The sequence below is a fragment of the Oryzias latipes genome, chromosome 16 (assembly GCF_002234675.1).
Source record: "Oryzias latipes chromosome 16, ASM223467v1".
In the NCBI taxonomy this organism is placed as follows: domain Eukaryota; kingdom Metazoa; phylum Chordata; class Actinopteri; order Beloniformes; family Adrianichthyidae; genus Oryzias; species Oryzias latipes.
Window position 1 is genome coordinate 22854488 of NC_019874.2, and position 12785 is coordinate 22867272.

Consider the following 12785-nt stretch of genomic DNA (forward strand, 5'->3'; position numbering starts at 1 on the left):
TTTCACTTGTATTTCAACTCTTATGTATATTTCATTTTTTATGGTGTACATTTGGACATGTACACCATGGACCTGTAATAAAATTCTATTCTATTCTATTCTAGTAACTTGTGTTTTATTAATATACAAGCAAAATAAATCTTGTATCAGAAGCCACAATTTATTTTTATTTTATTAATTTTTTTAAACTCAGCCAATTAATACAAATATTTAAATATATATTGTCATTTTCTCAAATACACTGACAAATAAGTTCAGTTTTTCTCAAGGCAGATGAAAATTAAAAATAGCTATAAAAGACAATAAATTATTTTAAATGTATAAAATAAAGGAAATGTAATAATAATAATAATAATAATAATAATAATAATAATAATAACATAAAGGAAATGTAATAATAATAATAATACATATGATTTACTTACAAAACAATTATATATAGGCCTATTTAATTTTATCTACCTCAGGGAAAAGAAATAGACAAAATTTTGATATTTAAATAATATTTTTTTGGCAGCTTAAACAAAAATTTCAGCTATTAGAAAAAATATGTCAACTGTGAAACACCATCTTTTCTGGTCTTTTTTTTTTTTTACATATCGGGCCCCTAATTACATTGAAAACACCTGGCCGCAGTTTTAAATGCAGAAGACCCTGTTGAAATAACGTAGGAGCTTAAAGATGTCGACAGCTGTAGAGTCTGATAAAGGTAGTAGATAACAAAACAATTGTGTTTTTGTTGTCAATGTTGATTTATTTATTTTATTTTTAGTTTTGTCCGAGGATGGAGACACTCAGGCACCCGAAAAGAGCGACTATCCGTTCCAAGAGGTTCACAAAACTTTGAAGTCTGGCTGTAAATGCTGTTTTAAGGCAAAAATGTTTTATATATATATATATATATATATATATGTATGTATGTATGTATGTATGTATGTATGTATGTTTTTATGTGCAGACTATAAAGAACCTCGATGACAGGCTGGCCATTCTTTCCGAAAACATAAGCCTTTGCTCGTCGGCTCTGAATGACCTGCACGACCTTTACGATGTTTTGGCGGTGAGTCACACACGTCTGAATTTTTTTTAAGGGATATTTTTGAGTAAATCCAGGGTTCTCTTACAGAAAAAACGTCTTCAGCAAGGATCCGAGGACCCCCACACTCCTAAACATGAACTTGAATAAACTGCAACACCACTATGAAGCTGATTTCAGTGATGGGAATAAGGTTTTATTTATTAGTATATTGCTGTCAAGTCATTATTCAATATGAAACAAGCATTTAAGCCAACAGTTGAACATTGTACATTCTTTTGAAAATACAAATCCTGGACCATCCGTCTGTCTTTGGGCTTTAAACATTCCTTTGGAAGCATGTGGTTTTCCATGTTTGCTGCCTGTTTTGGGGAGAAAATAAGCAAAACTTGGTTTGTTTCTGCTTTACTTTGTGATCTAATGCTTCCAAATAAATGTCACTGTGTGACATGCAATACAAAAAAAAAACAATTAAAATAATTGGCAATATAACTTATTTTTCTCTAAATTTTAAGGTTAAAGTAGAGAAAAAATGTCAAAAGCCAAAAAGTGAAAGGCTGCAAGGATTACAAAGTGAGTACAAACTATGTTTACCCATAAGCTCTATGACAAAGAGCGGTCTACATCAATTCCTAAAACAGAACCATTCACAAAGCACTTCATCACAAAAACAAAACTGGTTGACTCTCTTGAACCCGTTACAACCTCTGAGGCAAAAACTGTGAAAAAGGATCAATATGGCGCAATGTTTCTATGGAAGTAGCACTTCAGTCCAGATTCACCAAACTCCAGCATCAACTATCGGAGGAATCAAACGCTTCAATTTGCATAGTTTTCTACACAATAGTGTGTATGAATGTTGAGGTTTGCCTCCTTTGTCTTAAGTTTTAGACAAGTGCTGTTTGATGGTTAAACATTGAGCTAAATATTTTTGGCTATATTACTGCCTCTAAAAGCACAAAACAGATCTGAACTACACATTTGTGTCTTAGCCGTTTTTCTGGAATCATTCAATCATGACTGTTCTGTAGGTTTTATTTAGCAATGCGATTTATGCATGAATTTTCTTTTCTTTTTACCCACCAAATCCTTTATTTCTGTCAGATGTGCTTCTGAGATCACGTCGGTCTGCGTAATGGGAATTGGCGTGTTGTCTGAGGGAGAACTAGTCAAGGCAAGGAGGTTCAAAGAACAGTTGACGTAAGGCCAAGTCGCTTCACTCTTATGGACAGGAGATAATGCCTTCTCTGCTGTGATTGCATTGAGTCCCACATGAAGAAAAATGATTGAAATTAATGTAGCAGATCATGTCATTTACACTTTCAAATGTAAACTGTACAAAAGGTCGTTTGACGCAAACAAATGGCAGAAACTGTTGGGCGTTGATGTGACAGAAGGAAAGATAAGGTTACAGAAGACACATTACCCATAAACTCTGTTAATTCAAAAATCTTTACAAAAATACAATTAGTAGAATTATCTATACATTTCTCAAAAATGTTTACAATAGAATTTCAGATATTTACACGGTCACCAGGACACTGTCGCTCGAATGCTACTTTACAGCAGTTGTGATACAAAGTCTGTAGTGGTGCTGCACCTCGGCTCACAAGCTGTCCCATTCCTCCACGCAGGACAGTGTGCAATAAACGGGAAGAGTGCAGCAGAACGTAGGGCTAATGAGTTTGGGCCTTTCAGCCATGAAAACACATCTGAGTAACAAATTAGAAGATCTGGGATCGGTTATGACTTAATGCATCCCTGAGAGGATCACGACCCCTAAAAAGTATCACGGGATGTTGACAGTAGTTGCTTTCCGTTCAAACTGCGGGCAAACTGAGCCGAGGGGATCGTTTGCTTCGCTGTGCAGTCGACTGCGGGAGCCTCTTTGCTCAAACTTGCTTTTAGCAATGCACGTTAGGTAGGGAAAGCAATTCAGTAACTAAACAACTAGAACAATATATTAATTCTTTTCTCTCTCTCACTAAGATACAATTATCAGTTGAATAGATCAGTCAAGCCTTTAAATAAATTAGCATTCAATATTCTTTAGTTCAAAGTCATACTGCGACTTTTAAATATCTGATCACAGGCTCTTTTCCTGATGAGTAAATAAAGGTTAAAAGACGCAGAAAAAGAATGATCACATGGTCTGAACCATCTTCCTCAATAATACTCCAAACTACACGTGAGACGATGCGCTTCAACCGTTGTCGATTACAAAGCAATGATTGGTTAAAGTCAAGTTCACCAAAATACAGTGCATTCTGGGCAATTGCATACAAACTAAGCCTTTGCTAGGACCTGCAATACAGTACCGGTTATCAGTGCTTTGACAACATTTGTTATAAATTTATATATTTACTAATTATATATACAAATCAAAATGACAAAAGACTTCCTGGCCTTTTTCTAGCATTAAAAGCTACTAAATCTAAATGAGTAATTTCTGTCCTTTAAGACTATGCTACTGCAAAACGAATCAACTGAAAACATATTCCAAGTTATAGGTATGGATATATTCTGGATGCACTTCAGAAACACAAGGCAAAACAAAAAGCATTGCTGAGGAGAGTCGTCGGTGTTGTAGGTGCAACACACGAAGAGGCCAGACTTGAGGAAAGCGCTTCCTCTAGGCGTTCCCATCTGTGGCCATGTTGAACTCATCTGCCACCAGCAAGAGAGCCTCAAGGTTAGCGGCCGTCTCGGGGCTCTGCATGGAAAGGAAGTCTGAGACGTCCATGCTGGCAAAGCCATCGGTTGGGGGGGTGCTTGTGGCTGCGTTGCTCACAGAAGTGGAAAAGGTCTGAGCTGTGGATGAGGAGGGAGGAGAAGAAGAAGGGGCATCGGGCCTCAACTCATCCGCTGTGGAGGAAGACTTGGGAAGGCAGCATGAAGAGGATGATGAGGCGGCAGGTTGGTTTGAAGGTCCGGATGCCAGCGAGGAAGGGGGATCTGACAGCTGCGGCTGCTGTTGTGGCTGCGGCTGCGCTGGGGCTGAGCTGATAGAGGAGGCACTCTTTGCGTTCTTGTCTTTAGCAGAATCTCTGCAGGCACATTGGCACTGGCATGATTCCTCCTGTTTGATGATGATGACTGGCAGACTGAGCCCAATTTGTTGGACTGAACTGCCTGAAACAGAAAGTAAACTTTAATGAAGCTGATTTCCTTTTAAACCAATAACATGTATTGTCTATATTGCATATTGATATTGCGAGGGACCATTTTCCCTTTACTAAGTCACAATGTTGCAACAATATTAGTGACAGAATGAGTTTGACATTGTTACAGTCTTTCATGGAAACAACGACTGACTACTAGCTGTCTTACCAGCGTTTGCTCCCACTGGTATGGCTGTAGTGAAGAAGACCTTTTCAACTTTTGGAGTTCCTTGTTGGGGCTGTGGACAAATACATACATTATATATATATATATATATATATATATATATATATATATATATATATATATATATATATATATATATATATATATATATATATATATATATATATATATATATATATATATATATATATATATATATATATATATATATATATGAATAAACACACAAAAGTCATTTTGGGAGGATTTTACAAAGATATCGAGTGAATTTCCTGGTTGCAAAGCCTCGTCAGAAGCACTACTCACTGTTTGCTCCAGGTTCTGCTGACTGTTGGCAGCACTGCTAAGAATCCACTGTAGGTTTTGGTCAGACATGACCAGGCTGGGCTGAAGCAGGTTTGGGGTTGATGCTATCGTTATGGTGGCGGGAGCCGGAGCCAGGCTGGGACCGCTATTAGTGACAGGAGGATTGGCCAAAGGCACTGGCTGAGTGACAGCTACCAGACCCTCTGCTGGGGGGGCTGCAACAGCAACAGGGCCAGGCGGTGTGGGGGCCAGTGCAGGAACAGCTGGAGGATGAACACTGGCTTGCGTGTCACCTTCCGAGGGCAGGAATGTGGGTTGCAGCGCCACATAGTGCTGGGGTGTAACATTGTTTGCTTGAACTGAAGCCTGAGGCACATCCGAGATCTGCTGAGGCCCACTCAGTTGTGTAAAAGGGGGAGGCTGTGTTGAGCTGACAGCAGCGCTGACTGTGGAAGTCTGAGAAGAATAGCTCTGACAATGCTGTGAGGAAGACTCAACGACAGCTGCATTGTGGGAACAGGAAGATGAGTATGTAGGATTGACAGAAAAAGAGATGATAGAGGAGGCTTCTGTCATTCCTCGTTGAGTTTCTTGACTAAACGCTTCGGCAAGCCTCTCTAAAGAACAAAGGAAGACTTTGTTACTCAAAGTACATGTACAAACAGTCCAAGCAGGTTAAAATGAAGCTGTTTTACCATTGGGGTGGCCATCATCTTGGCTGACACTGTTCTCAGGACTCTGGAAGATGAATTCCAAGATTTTCCCCTGAGTCACACTGAGGTCCAGATTTTGTGACTGTAAAAAAAAATATTCTATTGAGTTTGCAGCCAACAAATTAACCTAAAGTAAGAAATGATCTGCATAAATGTTGCCATCATGGCAAAAACTGTGTTTAATATTATTAGAAGAGAGGATGTGATTAACAAAATCAACCAAAACTTACATTACTAATGCTCTCCCTAAGCTCTGGATCTGTAGAGATCAGGCTCAGGTCACTGAGGCACAGTGAATGATTTGCATCCTGAAATGAAAGAGAACAGGTTGTTGTGAAAACAGACATGGAGATAAACAGCACCAAGTTTTAGTCCTCCTGTTCTGCTGCTTTTTTACTAAGGGTGTGAATTTGATCCACAAATCAATACATAAAGGATAAAAGTAACTTTGTGGTGACACAATGCGCTGCAATAATTTTACCTAAATGGACGCCATCTAAACCTATAGTATAATATATCAGGTATTGTTTGAAGTGCTGTAAAAATGTTTAGTTCACACAACACACACATCCCTCGCTGTGCTTCACCCTCAACCAATTTGAATTGACCCGACTTGGTAGAAGCAAGCTTGTGATTGGTCGTCTTTTTGTTTGCATCAGATATACATGAAAAAGAAGACAGTAGCGAGCACAACAGGAAGAGAAACTAACAAAGTTTGCCAAAAACCAATCATTTACTTCCTGATCGATTTTTATACCTTTAACATAATCTTACTCCCAGCGCTCGATCGATTTTTCGATACATATCTGTATCTTTTACATCCCCACACTGCAAAAACAGCGTGAAATATGTCAGATTTTTTTTCTCACTGGCAGATTTTCTATGAATAAGCAAAAATAAAAATATGCCAATAGGGTAAGAAAAATAGCCATACCAAGAATTATTATTTTAAGACAAAATATTCTAGTCATTAAGACACGTTTCCTCAAACTAAAATTATTTACCATTCAAAAACTTTTTCAGAAGATCATTTTTCTTCTAAAACAGAAAGTAACACAGTTTTTCTCAAAACAAGGATCTTTTAACTTTCCTAAGATTTCATTTTTGCAGTGTAACCAAAACTGCAAAATAAATGTTTTTTTTATCTGTCTCCTTTACATCCCTGTTTTTTTTTTAAGAGACAACCCAACATGCTGACCTCCATGTGGAGGTGACCTGGATTCCTGCCAGCTATCTTAAATGTTGAGGCTATGTCTTGTAAGTTTTAAGAAAAAGCATGGACTTTATTTCCATGAAGCAATATAAACTCCTTTTTGCATTGCAAGTGATTTGTGTCAAAACATATCGACTTCAAACATACTAAATGCACAAATAGAAATATTCTAAAATTTCAGAGTCCAGCACAGTTATATTCACAGGGTGAACACTATAAATGCTGAACAAGACAAGTGTAGTGTCAGCAAAAGCAGTTGTTCCTCATCCTGAGAGAGCAGTGTGTCATGACTAACTTCAGAGTGTGGATGGGTCAGGGTGACACTGAAAGGCTGCCCTTTGTCATGGCCTCGGATGTGACTCTTTAAACTGTACTGACTGCTGAACGTCTTCTCACAGCCATCGCTGGGACAGTTAAATGGTTTCTCCCCTAGAGAAGGAAAAAAAAATGGAAATGAATGAAACAAAAAGCAAAATGTGCTTTAGACTACTCTGCAGGAATGCAGACAGCTGACCTGTTCAGATTCAAAAGAAAATATGGGTGGCGGTAAGTGAGAAGCCATTATGCGACTTTTTAGAGCCACCCACCACTGAATCTAACATTTTATTTGTTCACTTCTGAAAAACGTGAAAATGATGCATCTTTATTTTAAACCTACTGCAGCCAAAAGAGTCTCAGGAAAAAAGACAGAAATCTACATCAGTACTAGGGGGCAACAGATTACAGTTTGGATCAGTTTTTGGATCAGTGAAATAGAAAAAAAACAAACAAACAGTAAAATAGAGGTCTACAATTATTATTTTTTAAAGCTTCTAAACAAAGATTTAATAAAGCATATATCATATCAATTACTTGAAAACATATACCCAGACACAAATGTATTATATTATCTAAATATTTGCTTATTGGGTTCAATTTATAGAAAAAAAACAGTGAGATCTTTGAACTTAAGATATTACTTTTTATAAAAGATGCCCATATAAACACATGCGCTTTGAGACATTGCGTCTTAAAAAAAAAAAAAGGAAATTTAAAAAAAAGTAAGAATCAGGGGATGTTAGAATAGACTAATTTTCATTCTTTCACTACTATAAAGCCCCTCCCACTGGTTCTTCTGCCACAGTGCCGTATGGCTGCTGTTCCTCAATGGGAGAGTCTGACTGATTTCTGAAGAATTTCAGAGACGTGCAGCGACGCTTTAGTATAGTTCTTCAGAATATATAAACCTGATCTCTTATCATTCGTGTCCTCAGTGATGAGGTTTGGACGGAAGCTCCTCCCCAGGTGGAGCTTCAGGTTAACACACCTATGGACAAGCATCAAGCAGCAACTGTGCCGAATCGTGGCTTGTGCCCCCTTAATCAATACTCATTAGCATGAAGGAACTTTCAAAACGATCAATGGTATAAATGGAAGAAGGTCAATTCACCATGACATTTCAAAGATTCTCTTCCTAGGCCTCTCATAACGGATAAGTGACTGTCACTGTTAATACCTTTCCATAAAATCAAACACATGGGACAGTTATCGAAATAACTGCATGTATTAGTAAGAAACAGTTCGGTTCTTACCCGTGTGTGTCCGTACGTGCGTTTTTAGATGATGGCTTGCCGCAAAGGCTTTGCCACATCCATCATGATCACACCTATGCAGCAGCAATAAGGCATAATTAAAATCGATCAAGTGAAAAATAGGAAGCAAAAACACTGTCAACACAGTGCTTTTCATAATTCATCACGACTAAAGACTACGCTCCCATAGACCAACTTACTAAATAAATCCCTCAAACTGAAACTGAAAAAGAAAAGATTCAGCTTTATAACTGCAGTGCAGCCACACAATATAAAAAAATCCATTCCAAGCTTAAACTGAATGTTACCACCACCTTGGAGGATTAGTTGCACAAATCCTTCAGTTTAAGCTAAGAAAGGATTAAAACTATTGTGTTAAAGGCAATGCTCACCGAAATGGCTTCTCCCCAGTGTGTGTGCGAATGTGCTTCCTCAGGTCGCTGAGCGTGGTGAAGTACTTTGTGCATCCCTCTGTTTCACAGTTGAACGTCTTGCCTGTGTGGAGTCTCTGGTGTGCTTTTAGCCTGCAGAGACAATCAAGTATTTGTCATTAGACCTCCATGGGAGCCTTTGAAACAAAAGTAAATAGAGGCTTTGTGAAATTGCTGTACAGTCTCGAGGAAGTATTCTAATGTTACTGGTGAATACAAAACCATTAAAACTGATGAGGAAAAGCACAGACCATTGTGCTGGTTGTGACCATTGACTGTATACAGGAACTGGACTGAGTGGGTGTGAGGTCACCCACTGAAAATTCTTTCCTTCCGTCTCCAACAAAGTCAATTCAGTCGCCATTTTTGCCCGTTACTTTGGAGCAAGACCTCGCAGGTAAGCAGTGGTTGGTCTGAATTGGTCGAAGTCAACATTCCTATGGCAACCACTCTCGCCAATCAGGAGTGAGCTTGTTGGAAGTCCACACCCATGCCACTTGAAAGCAGGCAACAAACAATCTGTCAAACGTTTCAAAGGTTTGACGCGATTCCACATATCTTTATTGAGGCATTTGATTGGCCAGTTTATAACTTGAATAACTTGCACTAAAGGATAAGGTGATAGCACAGCTCCATCTAAGAAATATTAAAGATACCTAATTTTGATCAAAGATTTGTTTTCTTTTTAAAGTTTCATTAAGTTATCTTAATGAGGTTGTAAACACAGTGGCTCCAGAAACTTTCTGCTGTCATGTGGTGCCTTGTACCTCAGAGAATCCAGAAAATTTTAATTACTTTCACAGATGAAACAGTTCTCAAAGAACTTACAAAACAAAACAAAATAACAGACTAAAGTTTCAACAATCAAGACCTGTGAAGGCTCACCTGTACAGCGTGTTAAATGCCTTTTCGCAGCCTTGCACATCACACTCGAAAGGTTTCTCTTTTGTGTGAACACGGACATGGATCTTGAGACTGTACGAGGTGAGGAAGGCCTTCCCGCAGCCCTGCTGATTGCACACAAAGGTGTACTCGCCCCTGTGTGTCTTCTGATGCGTCCGCAGATTTCCTGCTGTGCTGTAAGTCCTTGGGCAACCTTCAAATGTGCACTGGTACCGCTTTACCTGAAGGAGGATAAAAACGGAACAACTTTAGTGAAACTGTCCTAAAGAAAATGACACCAATATTTCCTAAAAGGCCTTCCATCAACTTAAATATAACAAGATATAACCAGCTTGTTTGTTTTTAATGAATCTCACACATTGTACCCTGTCGTAGTGGATTTAAACTCAGTGACTCGGCAACAATACATATAAAATGCTGTGCAAAGTTTAATAAAGCTTTTCCATACATCCACTCCACGTTTGTTCATTGTGATAATGTCCAATGCAGTATATTAGCTTCCTGCTATTGTGAATTAACTTTGTGTAAAGGATTAAAAAAGCTATTATTTAATAAACTCAGACAAAAAATGAAGCTACCAGAGAGCACTTTAGAACCGCTGGACTCCTCAGCTGCAAGTGACAACTCTCAAGATGTATTGATCTCCTAACATATAAACCACAAGTATAACTGAAGATTAATAAATACAGTATAGCTAGGAAGAGCATATTACTCATTTTATTCTCTGGATAGCACACTGGAAGTTTAGTCTTTATCATAGACTTTTAAATCACTTCTCTGGTCCCTTTTTTTCCAGGTCTACGTGCTCAGTGAGTTAAAGTTTGACCTGAAACGACCCTGCATCACTTATGTCAACAAGCTGTATCAAAGAATAAATAATTGGGAAAATAGAGTCCAGTTTTTTTTTAGTAATAATACAGAACTCAAAGGTCAGTAGTGCATCACATTTGATTTGCAATGTACCCAAAATGATTAAATTAGTCTGTTTTTGTGTTAAAAGCATTTAGAAAAGCAAATAAAATGCAGAAAAATCAATGGGCCAAAAACTGAAATAAAAAGACTGATAAACCAAAAAAATCATTGGTTGTCTAGGATGTCCTACACAACCTCAACTTAAAACACAAGGCCTTGATTTTAACCCCTATTTGTATTTGTTTATAACAGAATATAACAATTCTGAGCTTGCATGTTGTGTGAAATCTATCTTGTGTGATATTTTTTTCTGTGATTTGTGCCTTGGGGCTTTAGAGGCTAGTCAGTAAAACATTTCCTGCATTTTCAAGCTTGCAACAGCATATTTCACAAGACACTGCTTTCGAAAGAGGGCACCATCTTCAGTGTTGCCCCCACCACCATAACAGCACCATCACATTTTTTTCCTTTTATTTTAGCAATCAGTACTTTTACAAGAAACGTTTAACAGTTAGAAATTAATCTTTTCCAACAGTTAAACAACAGTTAAACAGTAAAACAGATACAGTATTATCTTAACACTACCTGGATCACTCCTCCTAACACCTTTCATCAAGAGACAAATGGTGATATTTTACACTTGACAATGATTTATTATACAGGCTTACCTCTCTCTGCTTAGTCTCTGGACACTCCGAGTGCAGCGTGAGCGTGGCTCCCTCTATGTTGCGCGGCATTGGTGTGGAACCTGGGTTTATTGTGAACTGGATCTGATCCGGTGAAATTGTATGGTGCACATAACCCTGTGACATCCCGTCAGTGTCGGCCATAAAGCCCAAAGAGCCATCCTCCTCATCGCCATCACCCTCTCCTTCAGTTAGGAAGGTGACTCCATCATCATCTCCTCCACAGTGACCCTCTTCCTCCCCCTCCTCATCTAATCGAATCGGGTCCCGTTCGATCAGTACAGTGGTGCGGTCGTAGACACGGCCGGAGGAGGATGAAGATTCAGGAATCAGATCATCTTTCTCAAAGCGGATCTTAGTGTCTCGTTCATCTCCCTCCTCCAGGGGATCAACTTCCACCTCATAGTACATTGGCACTTCTGAATGAGGGCCATTCCCACTCATGGTCCCCAGTGCCTCACCTTCCTTAGAAGGGAGGGCTGCCCAAGTATTGTACTTACAACCTAAATAAAATGAAATAAAATTACTGCTTGATTAATCAAAAAAATTTATACTGCACATCTTTGGGTGTTCCTTGAACGCAGCACATTTCTACATCGCACGACATTCACACACAATAAAAGCCACTTAAGGGTAAACGTTCAAATAAAAGCATTTTAAAGTTTAACATTTGGTAAGCACAACCGAGATAACAAGCATCCATCACAAACTTACCAAACAAAATTATGAAGATATTAAGTTTTCCTTTTGCATATAGTTTCAACTAAATGCCCAATTTTTAACACGAAAACTGTAAACTTTAACATACACCCCAACATCAAAACGCACAATTTAAATTCCGTTAAAAATCCCCCAAAAAGCTGAGAGAACATCATTTGTAGTGTTAATACGACATTTGAATTTTATGCTCATGATCGAGCCTAGCTAACATTTCTAGATACATTTTAAACACAAACAAAGGATGAAAATTACAAATTAACGTCTATAATAATCGAACGATAATTCGGTTCGAGTGACAAAAATTCTACTCAATTAAAAACAAAAATGTCCAAAAAAATGATTCTGATGGTGTTAGCCAAAAGTTAGCAAGCAGTGTTTAAAATAGACATATTACAGGCCACGTTTAAAACATTCCGTATTTTTATTTATTCGTGTGCATGTCGAAGCTAGTCAAGCACTTATTTTTCCTTGTTGTTATTCCATAAAGGAAAACTCCAATCATACTGACATGTAGGAGTGGGTTAAAATATTTTATCTTTTTTAATTACCGCTAGTTAGCATTACGCAAGATGTCAACTAACACATAATTGTCTACAAGCAAAGATTTGCTAGGTAGCAGCAAGTTAGCTTGCGGCTAACTTTAGCTACAACTAGCAATGTTGGCTGTCGACAGTTGACATATGATCTTGCAGCGGTGACATTAACCTTAAATTTACCAAATTATAAGATGGTGTGCGAAGCCCAAAGATAGACGGTTAGATGCAAATGACATTCAATTACCTTTAAAATGTAAGCCTTTAGCCAATTCTCAAAATGATGGTACTTTCTTCCTCTCTCCTCCCAACACTGTTACTGTTACCATACTACGTCACAGGTCCGCGACGAATCATGGGAAATTTAAGAAAAAAAGAACTACAAAAACGGAAGGAAAAAAACCCCATCTAAA

General features: G+C 38.1%; 1 protein-coding gene and 1 long non-coding RNA gene across 5 annotated transcripts; one reads left to right on the plus strand and one right to left on the minus strand.

Annotated features, from left to right (window-relative positions):
- Positions 1–598: 598 nt before the first annotated feature.
- On the plus strand, positions 599–1339 carry LOC111948913. 3 transcript variants are annotated; one of them, XR_002874874.1, is made up of 4 exons: positions 599–709; positions 773–873; positions 959–1060; positions 1127–1339. It is a non-coding gene; the product is annotated as an uncharacterized LOC111948913 (long non-coding RNA). The 3 variants fall into 3 exon arrangements; XR_002874875.1 differs by having other exon boundaries at positions 607–709; positions 1114–1339; XR_002874876.1 differs by having other exon boundaries at positions 617–709; positions 773–831.
- Positions 1340–2458: 1119 nt separating this feature from the next.
- On the minus strand, positions 2459–12732 carry mtf1 (metal regulatory transcription factor 1). 2 transcript variants are annotated; one of them, XM_023963884.1, is made up of 11 exons: positions 12620–12732; positions 11102–11622; positions 9504–9742; positions 8580–8711; positions 8188–8261; positions 6912–7045; positions 5634–5711; positions 5386–5485; positions 4691–5307; positions 4367–4436; positions 2459–4168 (listed from the first exon to the last, which is right to left on the minus strand). In XM_023963884.1, exons 2-11 carry the CDS (start codon positions 11561–11563, stop codon positions 3669–3671), a joined length of 2406 nt encoding a protein of 801 aa, XP_023819652.1. In that variant the 5' UTR covers positions 11564–11622; positions 12620–12732; the 3' UTR covers positions 2459–3668. The 2 variants fall into 2 exon arrangements, with proteins under 2 accessions (XP_023819652.1, XP_023819653.1); XM_023963885.1 differs by lacking the exon at positions 12620–12732 and adding an exon at positions 11834–12114.
- Positions 12733–12785: the final 53 nt, after the last annotated feature.

Bases quoted from the DNA above. Each gene is read 5' to 3' on its own strand.
- mtf1 (XM_023963884.1), bottom strand. From the start codon at position 11,563: ATGAGTGGGAATGGCCCTCATTCAGAAGTGCCAATGTACTATGAGGTG. The intron at 5,308-5,385 runs GTAAAACAGCTT...TTTGTTCTTTAG, and splicing joins AGATGATGGCCACCCCAATG to AGAGGCTTGCCGAAGCGTTT. The intron at 4,437-4,690 runs GTGAGTAGTGCT...ATTTGTCCACAG, and splicing joins AGCAGAACCTGGAGCAAACA to CCCCAACAAGGAACTCCAAA.